At 41.9% G+C, this 24415-nt stretch overlaps 1 protein-coding gene and 1 long non-coding RNA gene across 5 annotated transcripts in view; one reads left to right on the top strand and one right to left on the bottom strand.

Moving 5' to 3' along the window:
- The window catches only part of EFEMP1 (EGF-like fibulin extracellular matrix protein 1), a 45452-nt gene extending 27733 nt beyond the window's left edge, over positions 1-17719 (top strand). The window contains exons 5-11 of the mRNA XM_085054192.1: positions 5251-5373; positions 8811-8930; positions 11105-11224; positions 12628-12747; positions 14197-14320; positions 14441-14636; positions 16495-17719. Coding sequence (XP_084910318.1) covers positions 5251-5373; positions 8811-8930; positions 11105-11224; positions 12628-12747; positions 14197-14320; positions 14441-14636; positions 16495-16653 — 962 coding nt within the window. The 3' untranslated portion in view covers positions 16654-17719. The remainder of the gene's footprint in view (positions 1-5250; positions 5374-8810; positions 8931-11104; positions 11225-12627; positions 12748-14196; positions 14321-14440; positions 14637-16494) is intronic.
- Positions 1-24415, bottom strand: part of LOC146438933 (uncharacterized) — a 147570-nt gene that overhangs the window by 114011 nt on the left and 9144 nt on the right. The gene's annotated exons all lie outside the window — the stretch shown is intronic.

Genomic DNA, 24415 nt, shown 5'->3' with positions numbered 1-24415 from the left:
AATAAGACAAAAGTAGAGGTGGATGGCATTTTTTTTCTCTGAAAGTTCAAAGCCCTGGTGAAATGCATCTCCTGGGTTTATGTGCTGCTTCTAATGATACGGAGCAAATTGCAGAGATTAAGCTGTTGCATAAGTGAGCAAGCAGCATGAGTCAGGGGGTTTGGGAAAAGTGAGTCACAGCGGGAAGGAAACAGAGCCAGGTTTGTAGCTCAGAAAGAGAGACTAGCAAGAAAATTTTAAGGGTATAGATAAGAGCCTGAGAGAATGGAGTGCAGAAGAGAAGCAGAAAAACTACCTCTAAAAGAGAGAGCCATACACGAGGGTTAGAGAAAGCTATAGCTAAAAAGCAGGTCAGGCAAAAATTTTTGTACACAACTGGTGGTTGAAATACAGAGCAGGCTGCCAAAGTCAGCAGTGGAAGGACAGAATTGTGTAAATCACTTCAAGAGGCAGTGCGGGCACATTTTTGGAAAATGAGGGAATCACTGGGTATAGCCATTAGAGAGGCTTGTGGAATTAAAACTATGAAATGCAAGTTGATTTATGTTTTGAAGGAATACAGGAGCAAACTCTGCTGCCCTCCGTGGTTCTCACCCCATGGCTGTAGCACCCTGCAACCTCAAGCACTTGCCTGTGCAAATCAGAGCAGTCTTTTAACTTGCACAGACTTATGGATGAGAAAGTCTTCCAAAAGGAACTTACTAGAACAGCTCTGGAAATTGCTGCAAAAGGCAGTATTTATATTAGGATGAGCCACTGGGGTCTGATGGTCCTATTCACCACAGCACAGTTGAGGAGTTCTATGCACTTTTTTTAAAGAGCAGTGTGGCTTACATGTCATTTAATTGAGACATGGTGTCCTTAATTGTCATATTTTCCCCCCCTCTTCTCCTTAGACTCTGATCTTTAATTTAAGGATTTTATACAGCAACTTGATAGATGCCCACAAACCCAATCCATTCTGGGGGGCAGAGCAAGGTTTGACCAAGCACAAGCCTGTAGGAAAAACAGAGTGATATTGATAAAATTAAAGTCTTTGTTATGATGCTTAATGGATCTAAATTCAGAGTACCTGAATTCTGTGCTCTGCAGTCCTCCCAGCCCTTGGCTTTGGAACTATCACGTCCTCTCACTGCAGTTTCTGGATGTAAAACTTACAAGCAGGAGGCAGAAATTAAAGTACTCAATCCCAACCCATTTTGCAAATATTTTTTCTAACAAAAGTACAAATAAATCCCCTAATAAATTTGATTTTGAGTGGCCTACTGAAAGACTACATAATTATCTGAGTTCAGTCATTACAATGATCAAGACACTGAAGGTAACCCAGCTCCATTTTCAAGTAAGATTGATCTGCAAAATGATTGTTAGAAACACCCAGGCTATTGCAAAGGAATTTTCCACATACACAGGATGTAACTGTCCAGAGAAAAACTGTCTGGGAATAAAAATCTGAGCAGCATCATCGATCAGACTCAGAGATACAGTGAGTTTAAGAATTAATCTACATTTCACAGGTTGCATGCATCAATAATCAAATACTGTTCAGGTTTTTTAACTAGTTAATACAAACTTAAAGCTCTTGTTTATGTGTGGTGACCAGCAGAAATTTTAGAAATGTTAGCTGAGGATAGAAAATAGGAAGAAGCTAAAAAGAGCAGATCACTTCCATTACTAGTTACTGATGTAATTGATATGGCTTACCTGGACAAACAAATGTGTGCAACATCTAGAAATGAAATTTAAGCAAAGTGGATGAGGAATGATTTGGGAGTGCTTTCAGGTGTTTCCTTATCAGGCAAGATACTTGCTTAAGGCAGAAGCCTCAGCTATGGAATAAGCTGCTGAAACAGTTCTGGAGATGAAATTTACCGTGATGACACTAAATTTGGAAGAGAGGATGCAGAAAAAAGATGCTCAAGAATGAGCTTGTAAAAACCCCATATTTTCTTTCTAGATCTGTTTCTTATACTGCACTCATCACTGTGGTATCTTGAGTGCTTTCCAGTAGTGCATTAAGCAACATGACAAACATCTGTCACATGTTTTTTCTCTCACCCTCTCCCCAGAGGGACAAGTGTGTGCAGTGGAGAGCCTTGTTTTAATTTTTTTTAATTATTATGAATACACATGCACGTAACACATTATTAAACATTCATGCTAGAGAGGAAAGGTCAGATCAATTTATCTTGCCCTCACAATTAGAGCAGGTGAGCTTTGTGATGCTCCTGTATCACACCCTTGTCCCAGACTGCAGTGTCTTCTCAGAGACCAAATCATGGTCATGGGTGTCTGCACCAGGCAGAAACCGAAAATATGGATTCCCAATGCCCTTATTGACTGTTCACACTTAAGCCCAGGGATTCTGTGAAGAAAGATCAAATGGAATGAGGAGGTAGAATTTAGGGAAGAATATGTGTTTCCTATTACCCCCATGTCATTCCCATATTATTACATTTGACACAGACTAAATGCAGGAATTGATGGAACTTCAAAATCACTGTCAGAGGGCACTGAATCATGGTAAATCTCGGAATCTTATGACTTGGAAAAGTCTGATTTCAACTGGAAAAATAAATTCTTAGAATAATGGAATGAAGATCTGGGAGCTCCTCTTTTCCCTACAAGGGGGACATAACCAGGAAAACAATCTGGAAACTTGAGTTTGGCCAGACCCTGAAGAACTGGAGATAGACAATTTACCCAATTCAAGAGCCATGAACACATAGTGGGAATCCCAATATGGTCAATATTGGGATCAATATGGAATCAATATTGGTCTCAGCAGTGTGAGATGGTGCCATTTCCCATAGGCAGAGAAGTGCATGTATATATTCATAAATAAATAACTGCCTCTGCCACCTCAGAGAGAAACAGAAACTCTGCCATATCCCAAGGAAACTCCAGTGTTGCTGCTGCTTCCTTCCTATGAATTCCACACCTCTATTTCTCCAAGAACTCTCTGGACAGTTAGGAAACAGACTGTTTCTGTAATGGCCAATGAGCTGGGTCACACTGAGTGCCAAGAGCTGGAGCCTCCTCTCTGGCCTCACTCTAAGGCAGAGCTGCAGCATCACTGCTCAATCCACCAGTGCTCCTTCCTGTCCTGCAGGAGGGCTGGGCTGCTTCTGGGATTGCACCAACACAGTCCACACTTGGCACTGCTTTTGACACTGAAATCCTCACTCACTTCCTCACCTCTGTATCAGTCACAACAGCAGGACACATCTGCAACTATTGCCATACTGGAGATGTCAGCACTGAAACCCTTCCAGGTGCCCATTACTCTCCTCCCATCGTATTTCCCTTAAACACAGCCTTTAGGCCAGCAGCCTTGCTCTATCACCACTGATTTCTTTGCTCAGGTGGGAGCAGAACCATGCCAAGCATGGCAACCTTACCACCCCTTCCCCAGGGAAGGCAGGAGGCTCCTCTCCTGTCCAGCCTCACTTCCAACCTTTTATAAATCCAGGTCTTGGCCATAATATCAAACCTTCCAAGGGTTTCCAAATATGGAGGCAGCTAGCAGGCAATAATTGGGAATAATTGTTTTTCTGTCCAGCTGAACTTACCATCAGGAACAGCCAAAGACCATTAGTGCATAAGTAAATCTATGAATCATTTTAGCTGGAGCAGCTTATTGTTCAATGCATTTTAACTAATCCATCTTAAAAGGTAACTCATGTTTACGCATATATGAAGCTTCTAAAGATCAAATGAACTTTTTTTGTTCCAGCACACTCTGCAACAAAAAGGATTTGACCTGTACATGTATTTCATTTCCAGCTTTTGTAGGAACCAGGAGCACAAAGCTCATGAGGTCCCTGCAAAGACTTGCCTTGAGCTGCCCCATGTTGGGGTGGCAGGAGGCAGCCAGTTGTAGTCCCCAAAAGTCTTCACACCTGAAAATGTGCTTTTCAGAGTCAGGACACAATAGTGAGCTCAGCAAATCCTGCACCAGCACAGCAGCTTCAGGACTGACACTGTGCAGAACATGCAAAGAACAGCCTAACATAAAAGGGCTCTAGTTTCCCTGTTGGATAAAGGGAAGATATATGTAAAATACTTGGATATTTGGGGAAAGGGTCAGTGTTGAGAATTCAAACTGTTGATGGATTTTTTTTTTAATTGAATCTTGTTTTCATTTGTTATGAGAAAGAATCCATCATTTTTTCCAAAGCACCACCCAGAATCTGCCACTGGTGATGTCTAACATCCCCAGTGCCTATACAAATAGAGAGGTCAGCTGAGATTTGTAAACTAGAGATCATAAGTTTTAAGGAATTTGTTTATTCAGCCTAGAGTCTCCAAATTGTGTACAATGCCAAAATTAAAAAGTCATCTCACTGTACTGTGTCATGTTACAATAAAAAGCTCTCCAACGTTTTGGATGCTCAGATGAGAAAGCAAATTGTAATTCATTTGTCAGCACATGCAGTCTAATTATAATTAAGTACCTCCAGCAGTCATAATGAGCAGGCAAAATGAAAATGCTGTTTTTATGCTTGTATGAACCTGCATTCAGAGCAAGCTAAAAGCTGCCTGAATTACTCTGAAAAGTATCGGGCTAGAACTTGTATTTTTAGCTGTACTGTGCAAATACAAACATAAGTAAACTGTTTCCAGAGAGTTGAACAGATTGACTGAATTAGGGGAATTTTCATGGGAATGACAAGAGGCAGATCTCTTCCTGATGAAAAGGCCACCGCATACCAAGTTCCAAGTCCCTGTCCAAAGCATGGAGCACGGGAACCATGCAAAAGAGATCAGCAGAGTCCTTTTAGTACCAGCAAAACAACATATTTCTAACTCCTCTCATTCTTGAGAAAGAGCTGAACTACATTTGCTGAAATTTTCTGGAGTAATTCAGCATGAAACATCCAACCAGCGTGGGAAAACAAACAAAACAAAACAGGCAAATGATTCAAATATTATAAAGCTGCAAGAAGCTTACAGAAAATTTTAGACTGACAAGTACAAAATATTAATGGTATTTGACAAATGAAAGGATTTGGTATTTTAAAAAAGCATATCTGAAAATATCTACAAATGCAGTGCCTGAGAATTAAAATGCTTCCAGATTTCTGATAGCTGCAAATGGAGTAAGTGTTGAGATGACATCTTGGGAGTGTATTTGAACTTTGCTGCCTTCATTACAGGTAGCTTGAACCCATGTAAAGCACTTCCACAGGCTAAATACTTTAAATCAGTTTAATGACCAATATTGCACTTGTTTTGTTTTTCATAAAGATATAGATGAATGTGCAACTGGAACCCACAATTGTAGAGCTGACCAAGTGTGTGTCAATTTAAGAGGGTCCTTCAGCTGCCAGTGCCCTCCAGGCTACCAGAAACGAGGGGACCAATGTGTTGGTAAGTGTTGCTTTACATTAAACGATTTTCTTTCATTACCTACAGTTGCAACCTTCATATTGACCATACAGCAGATGGGTATGTGTGGTGTAAAACAGCTGTCTCACTTTGGAATGCAGTGGGATAGACACTTTACCACAATAATTAATCACTAACACATGGAAGGAGGAGCTATTTTAAGGATAATCAACACTTGAAGTTCACAAGCTGAGTTCTGCTAATAGTTCCCATTGTGTTGATTGTTTGTGTTGGGGCATTGCCCAGTATCCCAGATATTGCCATGAATCCCCAGTGGCAGCAAAGCAAAGCACATCTTTCCCCTGAGATTCAACTCCAGCTCTGTGGGACACGACATTCACTCCCCCAGCCCCCATTCCTGCTCCAGGACTCAGCTTTATGAGCACCAATGGAAGAGATGGAAACTCTGAATGCACATACAGGAGATTTGCAGCCTCTCAAAACCACCATGCTTTATTCTCCGTGCCAAGATAACCTATTGGCACCCTTGGGAGCCATGCAAGTACAGCAATGGAACTAAATCCAAGAGCAGGGTAAACACTGCACCTTCCCTATCCCATCCTCAGCTGGGGACATCATGCCAAATTACCCTGTTTCTTCAGCCTGCATTTAACACCCCTTTAATTGCCATTTCAATGGATAAATTGCATCTATAGGCAAACTCCAGCCTTAAGCCTTGGGTTTGTCAGATAATAGGAACAACTGTGAAAGAAGAGAGTCAAATCTGCACATCAGGAGGTGATATTCAAGATAGCCTCCTCTAAGACACTGCACTGGTTTTATGCAGCTTAGGAGGAAAGGGTTTGGGGTGAGGGTGTTTTGTCCTCAACAGAATTTGAGGTTTTCCCCTTTCAGGGATCCTGCATTTCAAATGGTAGAAGAATTTTAAAATTTTTATTCTTAATCTCTTTTAAAAGACTTGCTAAGACCACAGGTAGGAAACCAGGGAGATTTTAGTACATGCCTAGAATAACTTAAATTTCTGGGCATGGCTCTTTCTTCAGGATTTCAATCCAAGGGCTGTAGAAACAAACCCAAAAATTCTTATCTCTTTCCTAAGAGATGTAGATCAGGCCCTGAACTGTCAAATTGGTGTAAACACAGGTGCATCTGATTTTTCTCAGTTCTCTGTGCAGGAGTAGGATGAGTAATTTGGAATGTAGGTAGAGAAACAGTTTTGGAAGGTCATTAATTTTTTTTTTTTAAAATATATCTGGGGTTTATTTAGATTTTTTTACAGCAGGTAAATTACATTACTGCCACTTCTGATATCAAGACCCATGGTCCTAAATGAAAATCTTACTGGAAACATGACAGAACTCAGAAGAAATGAAGGAGTGTAATATACCCTTATACCTAAATGTGAACACATTTGTGCATCTAAATCTATGCACAAAGATGTCTGGAAAGTGAAATTTCCCTTCTCCTATTTAGGTCAAAACCAAGAATAACACCTGTATTACATATTACACACTGACCTAAATTAGAAGTACATCCCAACAGTTAGTACTGTCAGCATTTCAGAATAAAGCCTGTCTTTGGGGATTTTTATAACAGCTTAGCCAGAAAATGTTCTCAGGGCCAGATCTTGATAGAGGTTCTCCATATGGGAGGAAATGTTTCTCAACTTTGAAAGAAATTTTTCCAGACTATTTCAGCTTGAAGGTAGAGGGAGGAAAAAAGACACATTTTTAACAATTGGTCGATTTTAATCTGAATTCATGAATAATTTCTGACTTTTTTCTGAGATTTTTTTTTAATTTGCTTGTTCACATATTGCAAAATGGTCTTTTCTGAAATACATGACTGCAGAGAGAAGAAATTGTTTTCCAGCATCACTTCAAACAGATTTGGCCCAATCGATCAGCTGAATCTCAGCCCTTAGATCTGCCCAGAACTGATGTGCCTAATCCCACAAGGAAAATTCCCACTGAATCAGAGCCAGATCCTGAATGCATTTACATGTATAAATGCAGCAAAGCCTTGCTCATATGTCTATACTGTATAACCCTATTTTAAAAAGTAACTTACAAGAGCTTGGTCCTGTAAAAGTCAAGGATGGAAATCTACTGTGCCTCCTTATTCCATTTCCACTTCCAAATTTCTCTCTGCAACAAGAGTTATAGTGACAATCACTACTATATGGGCAGCCAGGATTTTTCCAGCGTAAGCCTCTTCATTCAGAATCAGCCAAAACACTCCAGTAAGTTCACCCCCAAATTTGACAAAGAAAGGGTTAACTTCTAAAGATTATTTTTTCACTTGATATTAAAACAAACACTTTCTTCATTATAAAGAAAAAAAAGTCTTGGCCTCTTTTTAAACACATCTATGGTGGAAACAGCTGGAGGTAGGAAACTCAAGATCTGGCATGGATATAGGAAGTGCCTTTCTTTGTTCCAGTGAATACTATTCTGATTTGTGTGAGTGTTGATCCTTTGAAATGTCCCATTGTGTACAAGGACAGAGCACGGCGTGGATTTCTTCACCAGGCTCCAGCAGGCCACAGCTCAAGGCAGCCACTCCACACACACATGATAATGGAATAATAAAACATGTTTTCCAGGCAAAACCAGAGCTACTATCTCCTCCAGAACACAGGGAAGTGTTTTAGAATGCAGAGGGGTAAGAGAATGGGGCGGTGCACGTTTTGTGTCGTTGGCAGGTGAAAGCCCTGCTCCAATGCACACTAGGAATGCTTACTCTTGGAAAGGCAGCCTGCTCCACCTCAAAAGCAGGGCTGACCTGCAAGGAGAGGCTGTGGAAAGCTCTCACAGCGTGAGATTCACAGCCAGGTGTGATGCTGCTGGGGGGAAAGGTGTCCAGGAAAGGCAGTGAGGGGAACAGGAGTGATAGAAGCCTCTTGGGGAGCAAGGCAGGTTCTGGGGACTCCTGTGGAAGCACAGCCACCTGTTTCCTTTTCAGGCCCATTAATTCTCTACCCTTGCCATTCCCATGGACTTGCACAGAAAATCTGGACTGTTCCTAATGGAGCTGAAAAGATTTAGTTTGGGCCAGGAGCGCTGCATGCGAGTTTTTGGGAAAATGAGCTCCAAGCCACATTGGCTGTGTAGGTCAGCACCATGTCTGATCCTGAGGGATCCCGGTGGGAAACCTGAACAAAACACTGAGTTTTACCTACACAAAATAAACCAGACCAAACACTACTGCCCGACTGAATTAATAAAATAAAGTTGGAATGCACAGTGAAGACAACTAGCATAAAAGCTTGTCACAGAATAGTCACTTACAGGAAAAGTTAAATTGTATCTTGTTAATATCCATGGAAGCAGTCCCCAGCTCACATAAGCTCTCCCCCAGCCTTTAATCAAGTGCAATTAGCTTTCCCTGGACACAAGGGAGCAGCAGGGAAGTGCTCTAATTCCCTGTGAACTAACTGCTGTTTTTTGGTGCCCCAGACATCGACGAGTGCACCCTGCCCCCGTACTGCCACCACCGCTGTGTGAACACGCCCGGCTCCTACTACTGCCAGTGCAACGCTGGCTTCCAGCTGGCATCCAACAACCACACCTGTGTAGGTAAGGATTCCTCAGCCAGGCACAGCAGCTCCCTCAGACACTAATACTGACACAGCACTGCCACACTGGAAACTTGGAGGAAATAAAGAGCAACCACTAAAAGACTGCGCTGAGAGGCTTCTCTGCCAGTGATCCGAGAATTACAAGGAGGGTCGGAGAAAAAATTGGAGCCTTCTTGAGCACCTGTTGTTTTGCTGGCATAGCAGACTTCCAAGGAGCATCTAGAGCCTTATAGTCAGTATTTAACCTTAGATTTCATTATTCTTTCAGTTCTGCTTTATTATTGGCTTTCTTGATATTATTCCCAGTTCACACAACAAAGGCCAGAACTGGAAATCAAAGGAATCAATACTGTACCTCTGCAGTCAAGTGTAATTATCCTCAGCACAAGGTAAAGAAAGTCTCTAGGCCACATATGACCATCTAGAAAATATAAAAATTAAAACAAGGATGGCTGTGAGTGACCTTTCAGCAGTGATGTCGCCCTTAGAAATAAAACACTAAGGGAAGCTGCACAGTAAAACTTTAAGACTAATATCAAGTTTGAACTCATAAGTTCTATTCTAGAAGGATTAGAGCACTAATAAAAATGCTGAAATACAGAGAAAATGACTGTAAAACCAAGAGACTGGTGATGGAGATGGTCAGAAGTTCTTCAGAGAGGTAATTTATGTATATACAATCTATATTATATACATAGAAAAATCAGGCTGTGTTTTCCAGCTTCCACCATCCCTTCCAAGCATTGCCAGACCTCATCAAGCACCGTGGCACACTGCACAGCTCTGAACTGAGACAGAAATTGCTTGGTTCTCACCAAATCATAGGATTTTAAAAATTGCCCATGGTCACAACAAAACCATGTGACCAAAAGTCACCTATTTGTCCCTTTCCATGGCTCAAATGGAAGGTGGAGTCTTTCAGCACTTCATTGAAATGTTCCTTCTCTGGCTTTTCAGCCTCCCAGCCTCAGCAGGCACATTTCTACCAGGAAAAGGGAAGCCAAGGAGAAAACTTGTAAATGAATGGTTCCTGCATCAAAACAAACTCTCACATCTGCCACAGTGACATTTGACCGCTATACTCATTACATTTGTATTACAGCTCCTGCCTGTATTGAAAGTGGGTTAAAATTTCTTGGAAAATGAGCCAAATTGGGGCTTTGGACACCTTATTTATTCCTTCTGGTAGTACTGGTATGATGTACATCCTTTGCACTGTTGCCAGAAATTAATTCAGAGGAAGAAAAAGAACTTGGTGATGAGTTTTCTCCTATTATCATTCATTTTCAGGAATAGGAGGTTCATCATGCAGAGAATTAATATTCTCTTCACTGGTTTCATTTTTTTGAATGCCTCATCTTTGTCAGTTTTCAGTTGTATCTGTAAATTACAGTGTTGCTGACATTTACAAGCCATGAACTGAAGGGTTTTTCCAAACACAGCTCTCAGCTCATGGTTATATCTGATAAACACAAATATGAATGGAAAACATGCAGGACGGAAATACAAGGGAAAACACTAAAATCTACAGACTGACAGGAGCAGCAGTTAATCAACAGTCTGTGCTAAACAAGGGCTATAGATTCCAGAGGTGATTAGACTTATATAAACTTCCCATTAAAAATTGCTTCTCTTCTCATACCAGTGTCCTCAAAATGTTCTTGGGATGGGCAACACCACGGAAAATGTAGCACAGAAAAATACCTTCCCCCAATATGGTCTAGGCCTTAGAGCACTGCAGAACTCTACTGGCCTCAAAGGCCCATGTTATAATTGCAATGGAATTTAAAAGAACAAATTTTCAGAGTAATAAATAGCTCAAATAAATCTTAACCACTGCATGCTGAGAGGTCTTATCAGTATGTGTTCCTTATATCAATTATTTATAGAGACTTGGCATTTCATACCTGAAAAAAAGGCACTGGAATGTGGAGTTTAATAGCCACATTAAACATTTTTGGAGAATTCATCATACATTAGAATAACTCTCATTCCTGGAAAAATACTGGTTTTCACACGGAATGTAAAGCACAGATCTAACATTGCTCCAGTGACTGCAGATCTACATTGATAGAACCCTGAGCTTCTGCTGAGCAATAGGCCAGGCTAAGGACTAATCCACTGAGCCTAATTACCACCTACACAAGATAAATATCTAATTTTTCCTTTCAGACATAAACGAATGCGATGCCAACAACCCATGTGCACAGCAGTGCTACAATATCCTGGGTTCTTTCATCTGCCAGTGTAATCCAGGCTTTGAGTTAAGCAGTGATAGAATCAACTGTGAAGGTAAGACTTTTTTTTTTTCTCGGAAGAGCAATTTTTTGGTTTGTTATGGTCTTCCCATAAGACCTTCTGTGAGCTAAGGGACAGAATTGAGCTGGAGATACCCTGTGGGTAACAGTTTGCAGCATTAAGATATTTATTTTTTATGGTACAAATGGGGCTAATTCACACCTGAGTAGCTGCAGCTGCTTTCAGGCACAGGTAGGAAGGAATATCTCTATAGCAAGTGCAAAATAGGACAAGAGTGCTGCACTTCAGATCTCAAGTGGGAAGAATAAGGTTTCTGAACTTTCATTGCACAAACTCCCTGGAATTGTGGGTGGTCTAATGCTGATGATTATTAGATGAATTGGAAAGGAATGCACACCAAAAACAAGGGCAATTTGTGTGCTGTTAGGCTCCTCTGACAATAAAACCTCCAATTTCTGATTTTAAGGAGTGACAACTGTGCTTTTGAGGTGCTTTGCAGCCTGTGTACACAAACAGCATGTCTCCTGATGATTATACAATCAACACTTTATTTCCTCTGCCAGAGCCTCCACAGGGGTCCCCTAATCTGCTTTTGGACACATGATGACCTCACCCTCAGAGCCCATATCCTTTCTACCAGCCTTGGAGCCAGCGAGGTCCCTGCTTTACCCCTGCCCTCCCAAACGAGCTGCAAGAGCTGTTACAGATGCTCCCTCTGCCGAGCCAAGCTGCTTAAGCTAATCCTATTTGAACAGAACAGGGAGCAGCAAGTATGCAGCCTCCAAGGACATCCCTGACCCCAGCCCAAGAGCTGGGCTCAGCTCAGAGGTAGTGGGAGGGAGCTCTGCGCTTTCCAAGCCAATCCCTGCTCCTGATAGGTTCAAATTCATTTCCTGTTGATGGCATACACGGTTCAGCTCTGTTTCACACCAGGCTCCCCTCACGAGGGACTGATGGTTACACAAGGATAAAAAAGCAGGAGAATGGTATCCACTGATTATTATTAGAAGGCAAAAAAAGACCTTTCCCTCTTTCCCAGAGAGCTACTCCATGAGTGTAGGGCACAAGTACAAAGGCAACATTTTTGCCTTACTAACTAATCTCACAGCTGTGGGCTTTTTCCTCAAAGTCATCACATTTTGAAATACTACAAGTATACACAATTTCAACAGTTATTTTCCCAAACCTGTTCTGAAGTCTAATTTAGCTTCTGCTTTCTCAAATACAAAATTCTCCTTTTGGAGGATTATTAACAAAACCCTAGTAGAACTCACCCTTCCATTTGCAGCTTCAAGGCATTAAGCAACACATTTCAGGTTTTTGATTTAATTCTTTTTAGACAGATTTTTTTTCCCAAGCATTTAGCTATTATGTTTAGCTCTGTAACAAGGTAAATTTTAAAAGCCAATAACATGAAGCTCTTTTGCTCTCTACAGACACTGATGAATGCAGAACCTCAAGTTATTTATGTCAATACCAGTGTGTCAATGAACCAGGGAAATTCTCCTGTGTGTGCCCTGAAGGATACCAGGTAGTAGGAGGCAGGACATGTCAAGGTAAGTGCCCTCCCCTTGGCAGGCTCAGCCCTGCATTATTTATACCATTTCAGGCAAGGCTAACAGTGCTTGCTAGCTAAATGGTTATATTTCATGACAGGATTACTGTGCTGTTAGCAGGAGATATGTTGATAATGCAGTTGATGATTCATTACATATCTTATAATCTCATTTGAATCCTTCAGCTCAAACTCCAAGTCCTTCGGATTCATAGGACAAAATTTGGGTTTTTGCAACCCACAGATAAAACTTGTCTTGGATGTCAAGGTAGCAGCTCTAAATTTGAGATAAACATCCCTGAATAAAACCAGGCCTTTTTTACAGACATGGTACATGGCTTTATATCATGTTTCTTTTCAGAGAGATTCCTAAATCCAGTCACTGCAGAAATTAAAGATATGTTTCTTCTGATAACAGAAATAAAAAAAATTGCAGGCCTTCAGCAGCTTAGATAATTCATGTGTAGCAAAACAAATGTTCTGGCCAAGTGCCACCAAATGCCAGGATTTTCAAGTTTGTGGTTTTTCATCAGTGGTGCTAACAGTCTCTGCATCTTATTAAAGAATATTGCAGAACAATATGTATAGTGCAAGAACTATTGCTTCTGTAATGCAGAACCTGATTTAAGAGTCAGTATTTTTAGAAATAAATAGGTGTGATAATTAGAGGCAGAAAATATGAGTAAACGACTCTTCTTTATCAACATTTTGTTTTACAAAATCCTGATTAACTTCTTTCTCTTCTTAAGAACAGCAGCTGACTCTGAACTCTGCAGGATAGTTGATTTAAGCATCTAAAAACCTGTTTGTGCCTTCCAAGAGATTACATTTGAATAAAGCCTTTCTGTGGCTGTGTGAAATTCAGGAGACCATGTGGGAAGACAGTGGGGCTCTGGCACTGACAGGAAATAGAGCATTAATACAGTGCAAGGCTGACAGTCCCCACCTCCCTTCAGGGTTCTTTTCCCAAGAAAAAAAAAAAGCAGCTCTACTTTGTACAATAAACAAGGTTTCACTATTTTGGTAAAAATGTAGCCATTAAATAAGCATTTTAGACCATGAAACCCAGGTTATTACAAATGAGAAGCTGCAAAAGGCAAGCAATCTCAATTCTTCCTTGAGACCTTTTCCCTCTGTCTTCAGGACACCTTGTGCTGTAAAATCATTCTTTGCTAATTATAAACTTGACAGCATTTCCACAGTTGCATTACATATGATTAATGTGCATCTCCAGTCAACTAAAAACACTCAGTCTTGCTTAACACCCAATAAACAAGTTTATTCCACTTCTGCATAGAGAAGCCCTTTATAGCCAGGTCCCAGAAAACAAGGCAAGGACAAGAACATGGAAAGCTGATGGGTTTCAACAGACAAGCAGGTTTTTTTGTAGTACACTTATAGCAACCCTGTTTTCATCTACTTTGACACATCCCCTTTTCCTTCCTCCTAGATATAAACGAGTGTGAGACCACTAATGAATGCAGAGAGGATGAAATCTGCTGGAATTACCACGGAGGGTTCCGTTGTTACCCCCGAAATCCTTGCCAAGAGCCCTATGTCCTTACCTCAGAGAAGTAAGGGAAAAATTCAACTTGTGTTTTTAGGCTGATCCTTACTAGGGAACATGACGGGATGAAGCAGAAAATTCCATTTTAATGCCTTTTAATGTGCTTTTCCCCCTGTGTGTGTGGCAGCCGCTGTGTGTGCCCAGTGTCCAACGCCATTTGCCGGGAGCTGCCCTACTCGGTGGTGTACAAGTACATGAGCATCCGCTCCGACAGGACCGTGCCCTCGGACATCTTCCAGATCCAGGCCACCACCATCTACCCCAATACCATCAACACCTTCAGGATCAAGTCTGGCAATGAGAATGGAGAGTTCTACCTGAGGGTGAGTATTGGGGGCAGTCAGACCCTGCCTCCACACTGCCTTATCCTTGTGAAAACCCCAAGCGTCCCCATAAGGCTTTCACAACATCCCAAAGTTTAGCAGCTTTTTGGTGCTTCCTTACTAAGTAGGCTTGGTTTCCAGTTTTTAACAAGCCTTTTACTTTTCTACCTGAAAATCCTAAACTGTGACTCAAACTGCTTTTTTCAAACTCAGGAATATTCAGCAATCTAGAGACACCAGTGTCAGATTCACATGAAATACCTTCCCTGCTTTCCCCTCTCTGTACCAACACCCCATATAAATCTATTTAGGACACAATTATAGAAAGATTCCTTGCACAATTACCTTAATTACATTTTTCATTTTGCAAAAGGAGTAAAGAAATCAATAACAGCATTCTAGAAATCTGTGCCCCCTCCCAAGCTAAGTTAAGACCGTCTTACAATGGTTTTATGTTGAGACTTAATTAAACCTTTATCTCCCATAGTAAAAAGGAAGTTCAAATTACTTGGGATAGCAGTATTTCCTGTTGGTGGGATACATCCAGGTAGATTCACATGAATGGAAGTGTGTAGAACATCTGCTTTTTAAGATTTTTTTGTTTTTAAGAAATCTCATTTTCTTGAACCCTTATAATATTGACAGATTCCTGGGAAATCCTTTTTCGTTCATATAACTCAGTAAAAGACAACCAGAACAAAAAGCTTCTATCAGAAATATAGTAATTGGGAAGTTTTAATGTTTAATTATTTTCCTTCAAATCAGGAGATTATGGGCTTTTGATAGTACAGCCAACAAGTACCAAGGTATGGCATTGCCACTTACACCGTGTTTACCCAAGGTGGGAACACGGAACTAATCATCCATATATCATTTTTTCTGCCATAATAAATCCAGGGTAAAGCACTGGATTATAACTCACACATCAAAACCCCATAACTACCCCCAAAATACAGTTGTTTGCTTAAAATTAAAACAAGATCAGTGCAAGTCCCACTTGGGTCAGACCCCAGTGTGACCTTCAGACTGAGTAACAATTCCCACCTCTCCTTGCCACCCAACAAGAAATCACAGGCCTTAAATCAGGAAGCACATGTTTGTTCCTGCCAGGGGACTGTGGTAAACAAAAAGCTAACTTGGAAGTTATTCCTACTGTCTTAGTAAAATGCTGAGCTGGCTCCTAGATGCAGCAGATGGATTGGATTCATCTGTGCACCCAACTCATGTGACAGAGGGAGAAAATATTTCTAGTAAGTAAAGGGAAAGATGGAATTTACCCTTTTGTCATCACCTGGAAAGGACAAAGCTGTTTGACAAACCAGCAGCACAACACCAACAAGGCCTGTCAGTATTCCCCAGCAGCACAATCCCAGACTGGGAAAAGTACAAAGTGGGGATGGAAATAGGTACACAACAGTTGCAAAAATTCCCAATGTTTACAAGGACAGCCCAACGCCTCGAGAATGAGCCATGAGACACACTTTGAGTTTCCCTGTGCTGAACAAGCTACATCCCTGTTAAAATCATTAGGGCTCTTGTTTTACTTATTCTCTGTTTTAAAAGCTGGTAGATGGGGATAAAAACAAAAACCATCCTGGGACAGATTACCACTTCCCCCATCCTTTGGGAGTCAGCGTAACCAGGAGCAGATTTTGCAGGGCAGTTGATTCCTCTGGGTGTCAGTCAGGTGAAGTTTTCCCCGCAGCAAAGCCAGGTGTGAGCTTAGCCATGGCCATTTAGCAGTGTTAAAAGACGCTTTGCCTGGTGCATGGCTGTGCTGAGACAGAGCCTGGCACAGTGAGGTACCACACTTGCTGTGGGTTTGACTGAGCTGGGCTCTGTTGTGTTGTTGTTGCAGCAAACCAGCGCCGTGAGCGCCATGCTGGTGCTGGTGAAGTCCCTCTCAGGACCCAGGGAGCACATTGTGGACCTGGAGATGCTGACGGTGAACAGCCTGAATTATCGCACGAGCTCGGTGCTCAGGTTAACAATCATAGTGGGACCTTATGCCTTTTAGTGGTTTGCAATAACCCTCCTCCACTGGCACTCACAGCAGCCAAAGAATATTATCAGAAAGAAAGCACTTACTATTTTTATTTATAGATTTTGCTCTCATTTTTAAAAAATTTGTTTAGTAAGTTGGTATCTTTTATTCACACATTACACCTGTAATTCCAAATTAGTAGATGTGTTCCATAGTATAACATGGGCATTGTCACTTTCTGTATAAAGATTTAAATCTTTTTTTATTACCTTCCTTGGACTAGATACATACTACGCTTTTATATTAGAACTGTATGTTCATACTATCCTGTAAAACTTCACACACCCTTCCTAGCCAAATAGGTCATGCAATTTAAGTGATCTTCTGTTTTGTTTTTATTTTAAATTCTAATGCAGCTACACTGAATCTCAAAAAAGAAAAAAATTATGTAGTACAAATGATACACAAAGTAATGGTTATCCGACAAGCTAAAATATATTTCTTTTTTCTAACTACTTTGTAGCAAAAGGTAACAGTCAATAAAAATCTATTTCTGTAGACATTTATGTGCTACCACAGTTGGTTTTTCTACTCTGGGTTGGAGGTAAAGTTGCATCGTGAGAAATGCTTTGCATCAGGTTTTTGTATGCAGATTGTGTTAACCATACCGTGGAATAACATTATGCTCTCTCCAAGAAAAATAGGCCATAGGAAGAAAATTTCTCCAACAAAGGAAGAAACTCCAAACGGAAAATCACCAGGCAGGGCACAAATGTCCATGAGAACACTGTTGGTAGTTACTGGTCAGAGGGTTGCAGCATTTTCAGACTGAAGTTAACATACTATTTTTCCAGAAATATTATGTTGTATACTAAGAATTGAGTGCATTTTCTTATTAAGTTATATCATTTTCAGGCACTCGGTCCTGTTCCTGCTCTTACAACTCAGATGTATCATGTACAGTGTTCATAAAATTTATTTCTAATTCAAGAACTAATAACATCTTTTGTAATATGTAAAATCTTATTTCTTGTTTAAAATGTAGTAGTTAATCCTTTGATGTACAAAATTTTTAATAAAGATCTCTTACCATATTGTATTTGGTCTGTTTTGGGGTAGTTTGTAACTACAACCATTATTGTCACGTACTGTGAGTTGGAAAAGCCGTACTGAGGTCTGCAGAGTCAGAGGGATCCAGATCTCAGCCCATATAGGATTAGTTCTTGGAAGACTAAAAACACAATTCCTCTGTAGAAGGACAAGCCTGCTGCCTACTGAGATTTAGTTTTACTGACAGCAAAAGTTCACTCCAGAACATAACTTAGAACAGGCCACAACCGCTGTGGTTGAGGGCAACACATCCCTCACACTCAGGCAGACTGCAGAGCAGGACCCCATTATCCAATGATCATTCCTTCAGGAAGTCATCTGCGGCTTTAAACAAATACTTCATCTGCCAAAAGGGTTGGAGCACATGGCTGCAGCACAGGCCAGAAAACTGTGCTGGTGCTGGGTCACGTTCTCTTTGCCTGGGGCCCTGGAGCAGTGGGGTGAGACCCCAGGCATCCCTCATCCCTCCCTGCAGGGAGGGGCTCACCAGGACAAACCCATTGCTCTGTAGTGGCATTTAACTGGGGCTTGCCATGGGGAGAAGTCTCTGATACGGAGTTTGGCTTCTAGGGAGCTCCTTCCTCTCCCCAGGGAGATTCCTCCCCATTCATCACTACAAATTCACTCGGTTTGAAAGGCAACTCCTCATTCCACACACACACTGAGCAAAATGCCCTCAGCCTTCTGCTCCTCCATGCAGTTCCTGTGGCAAGCAGCACATGCTCACCTCCACACTTCCTTTAATTAACTTTTTCTCTCAACGTAGGCTGCCCTCACAAACAAGCTGTGCTGCCTTTCAGGGATCCCCCTCCACTCCCAGCATCAGCCCTGCTCTTTTGGACATACTTTTAACTTCCAAATTGTTGCCCCCTCCAAGAAAATCAATTGTGGTGCTTCTAAGTTTAAAATGCGCAGTTCTCTCTTGATAGGTGTCCAGAAGAGGCTCAAGTGATTTTGCCTCCTTAAGAGCTCAGACTTGAAGGGCACCAGGCTGGTCCCAGCAGCAAATTAAGAAACCACAAATCATCCCTGAAGTCCCCAAGCTGCCAGGCTCTGCCCCAAGGATTTACTCTACCTTCATGCTCTGCTAATTTTTACATCAGTTTCATCACCAGCTCTTTTAAGCCTTCCTTTTAAACCTCTGCTCCTCTGACAGTGACCCAAAATTGATCATTATATATAAAAATATTTATATACCACTCAAATGGCAGGAGCAGCAGAGGCAGCTGTACCTCACACATGTGCCCAAAGCCATCCTCAGCCTGCACACCTCACTGTGCTCAGTTACTTGGCCTAACCCATTTTATTTACACACAAACTCTCCTGTCAACCCTGTTCCCTGTCTGTTTGCAATATCCAGCTGTCCACCAGACCACTGAGAGCCCAAACTGGCCAAGTCAGAGGTTGTCACACAGCTCAGGAGTGTGCATCCAGCCACTTGTCATTATTCTGCTGCAGGCTGGTTGAGCCTAAAGGAGGTCACTGGGTGTGGGCAGCACTTCCATGGAGAAGCAGAGGCTGGAATAACAGCAGCCCCTCCAAACCAAAACAGGAGCAGAGCTGAGCTGTGCAGAAGCTGGCAGGGGGTGGTTGGTTTTGTTTTGGGTTGCAGTGGGGTACATGACTGAGCCTGAAAGAAACCCACAGTCAGAATGAGAAGAAGGTTCAGATCTGGCCTGCACAAGGAGAGCTTTTGTACACCAAAAAACATGCAGGATTTTAGGAGAGGAACCTGCAGGTTCTCCAATTCTCCAGGCAAGCAGAGCTTCACCTGTTCCCTGCAAATTATATGGAACTGCAGCAAACATGCAACATGAGTTTGAAGAGCTAGTTGGATTATAAAGGGCATTGAAATCCCAAGAAATTATATGAGAGCAAAGTGTTTGCTCAGCCTTCCCTGTATCCCACTGGTATGACCATTACCAATAGCACATTCAGGAAGGATTCTCATACAAATCTGTCAGTGTTGAAGAATCTAAATCAGGATCACATGCAAAGTTTAGTATCTTCTCAGAAACAGAAAAGAGGGAGAAAAGGGAGAAAAAAATAGGACTGAGTAAACAGAACTTAAGGAAATCAAAATGCAAGTTCATTCACTTCCCCAGGACCACCTGAACAGAGTGCAGTGGGATTATTTTGCTTGGAAGGCTCACAAATGCAAGTTTGTTGTTGAACCCTGTTTCCATGGCTGCAAAGAGTTGCTTGTGTTTTGAATGATCATCCGTGTTTCTAACTTTATAAGTCTCCTATTAAAATATAGAACAGCTGCTGCCCCAGTCAGCTGTTCAGCATATGGAGCCCACCAGGGACAAAGCCCACTGTTAACACGGAGAATTATTTTTAACGCCCTCACATATCTAAACCTCCCCATCATCTCAGCAAAATGGCACAATTCCACACTTCCCAGCTGGGGGAACACCTGCGTCATGCAAAACTGAACTGGGCTGCATCTGCTACAAAACCCAATTTTATTTCATCTGGCCAGCAGAAAAAAGTGATCAGCCTCAGTGAACAGGGCAAAAAGTTAACTGTGTTTTATATCTGGGGAAAAGCAGATGTCTAGTTAAGATGTTTATACAGCAAACATTTCTGTATATATTAGGAGGAAAGAGAGCTGTTTAATAAAACAGGGTTGGGTTAGAGTTGCCAAAGCAAATTTGAAGGGCAGTACAACAGCTTTTGTAATTTTTTTCATGGGAAAAGATATGGTCCTGCTTTACATTGATATTGATTATGTGCATTAAATAAGTAACTTTTTTTTTAAGTAAGTAACCTCAAAGTTAACTCTTTAAAGCCTCACACTTACTGTATTTGCTCAGCAGAAAAAGCTGCAAACTTCATGTCACAGCAATATGACAAAGGAGCACTGAAGGCAGCCCCTGATTCATTCTCTGCTATCTCAGCCATCACCTTGTTACTGTTTAAATGGCCAAGACACCCAGCAATGCTCCCTGCAGACCAAAATACTGGAATTAGGTGAGCTTCAGATTTTGTTTGCAAACACATGCACTCTATGTCAGTCACATGCTGTTTCTCTTGAGATAAATTATTTTGCTTTCTGATCCAGAATCCCAACAGTCCCAGAAGAAAGATCAGTGCTCTGCATCTCTGCTCCCTCATAGAAATGCATCTGGATAACTAATATTTTAAATATGAACAATATTTCTGTAATTTCCACATAACCACAGAGAACATATATATTCAAACAGGACAAACATTCGAACAGGACAAACTCTCACCCTGTGAATACACACTCTGCTGCACTTCACTGCATTGCTGTAACAAAACATTCCTTTTTTTCTCTCTCCCCAACCCTTAAGACACCCCCTAAAGCTTTTGCAGGTCCCTAAAAACTCCCAAGGCATGCCCCATTCCCATCCATACACATGAAGAGCAAGCACACAGAATGGCTTTCAAATTGAGCAGCCTGTCATCTGGGTTGACAAAAGCAACATATTTAGGAGTTTAAATTCTGAAACCACAGCCATGGAAGTTACACAGACACCTCAAGGTTTAAATCGTGCCAGTGCCACTCCAGAAACATCTGAACCTGATACCACCTCCTCTGGAAGGTCACATTTTCTTCTTGTAATTGGAGTGTTTCTGGAGTATCTCTGTGCAACATACAGGAATGTTTCCTATACAGAATATATACAACAAACACCCAAGTGGGAAGTCAAAAGAGCAAAATTCCTGCAGGCGGCATGGAAACTAGGAAAACAAACAACTTTTGGAAGCTCAGAGCAAGGGCTGCAGAGGGGAAGCCAACATACCAAAACAGCAGGGTAAAAGGCATTATTAAAATCAGTAAGTCATTCTCTGAGAAGCTGAGGTTGTACATGAACAAGGCAAATGGAAATGTTCCTGAGCTCTGGAAGGTCACACGTGAAAACAAACACGGCAGGCCAAAGGAGCAGCTTGCAAATGGCAAATCAAGCCTCTCCCAGTCACAGCTAAAGCAACATCCCAGGAGGCTGATGGGGCCAAGGAGGGATCCACACATTAGGGGGACAAGCAAAAAACAATAATGTCATGGCAAAAAAACCAAAACCAAATCAAACCAATATAAAAAACAACCACCAAACAAAAAAACAGTGAAACTTTCTGTTGCATGCCTGGAGGAGGAATTTGGCATGCCAACACTGTGCCAGAGCTGCTCTTACAGGCAACAAATCAAAGGACCTGCATCAGTAAGAAGTGGATAAAAGATGGGGAACAGAACATTTTGCTAATAATATCCAGTTGTTCAGGTAAAGATGAGCATCCTCTGGAAAACAGAGCCCTTACAGTGCTTAGAACATTGAGCAGGAAATGCCAAATAAAACCAAAGGGGATAAATGCAAAGTGATGCACATGCAGGAAGTTATCCCAGCTTTATTTGAACAGCAAAGGCCTCTGGACTGACCACTGCCTCCCAGGAGAGTGTCAGGGTTATGGCAGACCATTCAAAAAGGAAACCACAACTCCAGAAAGCTAATCCAGCATCAGGAATAACTGGGGAACAGAGCAAGGAATGAAGCTGAACCTTTGCACACTTGTGTGAATGCACTACAGCATAAACACAGCTTGGAGCTTGGGTCCAGTCCCTTTCTTATAGCAGGAATGTTAAAGCCCAGAGCAGGCTGAGTTTTAACTGCACACATTGACAGGAAAGCCTCCCAAGAGCCATTAAATACGTGGCTGTCCTGGACAGGAGCTGCTCCCCTGGCACCCACGGGCACAAGGGAAGCATTCCCAGCTTGCCATTGGCAGCTCCAAAGCTGCTCCACACGCTGGCCAGGAGCTCTGCCGTCAGCACTGTCTGTTATGATGCCAAATGCCCAAAACCTGGAAATCCCACCAAAAGGAAGAAGGGAGGCAGCTGCACAGAGCACACTGGTGCTGCATCCACTGCCTGCATTAGTGAGGTTTCTGTGCAGTGGCTGCCAGCACCGAGTTCCGTGCCCAAATATCACACCCAGCTCAGCAGCGGCCACAACTGCATCACAGCCAAACTCAGCCAGCAGCAAATGTTTGCAAAAAAAGTCACCTTCAAGGGAGAAAAAATGCACTTCTGCCCAGTTTCAAGGCACTACCTGAGGGAAGGCAGCAGGAACCAGATCACTGCAGATAATGGTGTTTCCAGGAAAGCCATTTCTGGACACACTTAATAGGCATGAGCTGACCCTTGGAGATATTTGCATTTGCTGCTTTCTCATCCCAAAATAAACCTGGTTTCAGACAATTCTGCAGCCCAGGGTCAGTCTAGACACTGCCCCCCACTATGTAGTAGGGCTCTTTTGTTTCAGGAGAGCTCTACAAGCTGGCAGAGGGAGGTAGGTAGAAGAAAACATGAACCAACACGCTAAGCACTCCCTGCAAGGCCCGTGATTTTGTACTGAAAACTGAATCACGAGGATCAAAATAGTAACATGAAACTTTAATGGGGTCAGGAGATTTCTGCCTCTGCTCTGGTATGCTGAGGAGGGAAGATCTGAATTATACAGTGAATATCTCCCATAAAGCACCAAAATTTCATGGGTGATCAACCATACCAGACTGAAAACCACCCAGTTTTAACACAAGTAAGCATTTTGCAGGAATATGTTTCCTTACTTGGTTTAAAAATTTGTTACCCCCATTTTCTGGGGTGCCAGAAAGTTAAGAGCCTAGAGTATGCTCCTGTGAAGCTTCACTTTGCACGAAGGCTGTTTGCATATAGATGTGAAAAACAGCTAGAGAGGCACCACACTCACATCATGGCAATCAAAGATGCAAACAAAGCTCTCCTGAAGGATTACTCACACATACCTGTTACAGGTGTATGATAGATTAAGAAAGGAGGATCCACTCAGTACCAACATCCCACTCAAATCCACCTGCCTGCAGGTACCCAGGTAATGAAAACATGTCTCTAAGCTGGCAGCTTGTTGGCACCAAAGAAAACGCTTAAGTCACTACTCATCTTGTCAAAATTTGATGCTTGTACCTAGGCCAAAATCCCTAAACCAGGCTATTTGTAAATGTTAAGTCTGGCAGCTTGGGATGCTTCTCTTCCCCAGACTGGGATAAGCATTAACCAGCTCAGAAAAAACAAAACATACTAATAAAATTTCTAGATTCCGGTTTTTAGCCTCTGTTACTGACTTTACAAGATTGTTTTCAATCTGAGCACTGAGTGTTCAAGCACATTTCAGAGCAGGGTGGAACACCCCCAGCCCATCTTTACTCTGCCTCTTCCATGGGCTTTGGGCAGCATCACAACACATCCTCCACCACAGCATCGTCTTATTTGAATTTAACCCATCCACTACTGTTACATTGCTGCAGGAATATTTTTTATCTCTGCACAGGAGAATATTTCTTCACCTCTGGGACTACCAAATCCACACACACTCACACACTTGGGATCAAGTCTTTTGGTCTAATTGCTCCTGACTACCATCACCTAAAATGAAAACACTTCAGGGGGAAAAAATCTTTTCTAGAAATTAAAAAAGATCAGCCTGGACTTGAAAATTAGACAGTGCTTTCAAGCAGTTTGGTGATGAGCAGGGGGGGTGCTGTTTCACACCACAGGCCTCAAAGTCCCTCTGATCAGCTATTTAACTTGGGGTAATTCAACAGCTGTCCTCGGCAGATGCTTCCTGAGGTTGCCTGGAGTCTCCAAAAGGATGTAAAATATTTGTAGTAATTCCCTGAACCA

Source organism: Lichenostomus cassidix, chromosome 3, assembly GCF_008360975.1.
Source record: "Lichenostomus cassidix isolate B80296 chromosome 3, HeHo_3.0, whole genome shotgun sequence".
Taxonomy (NCBI): domain Eukaryota; kingdom Metazoa; phylum Chordata; class Aves; order Passeriformes; family Meliphagidae; genus Lichenostomus; species Lichenostomus cassidix.
Note: the sequence above shows the minus strand (reverse complement) of the source record. Positions and strands in the feature narration are given on the sequence as shown.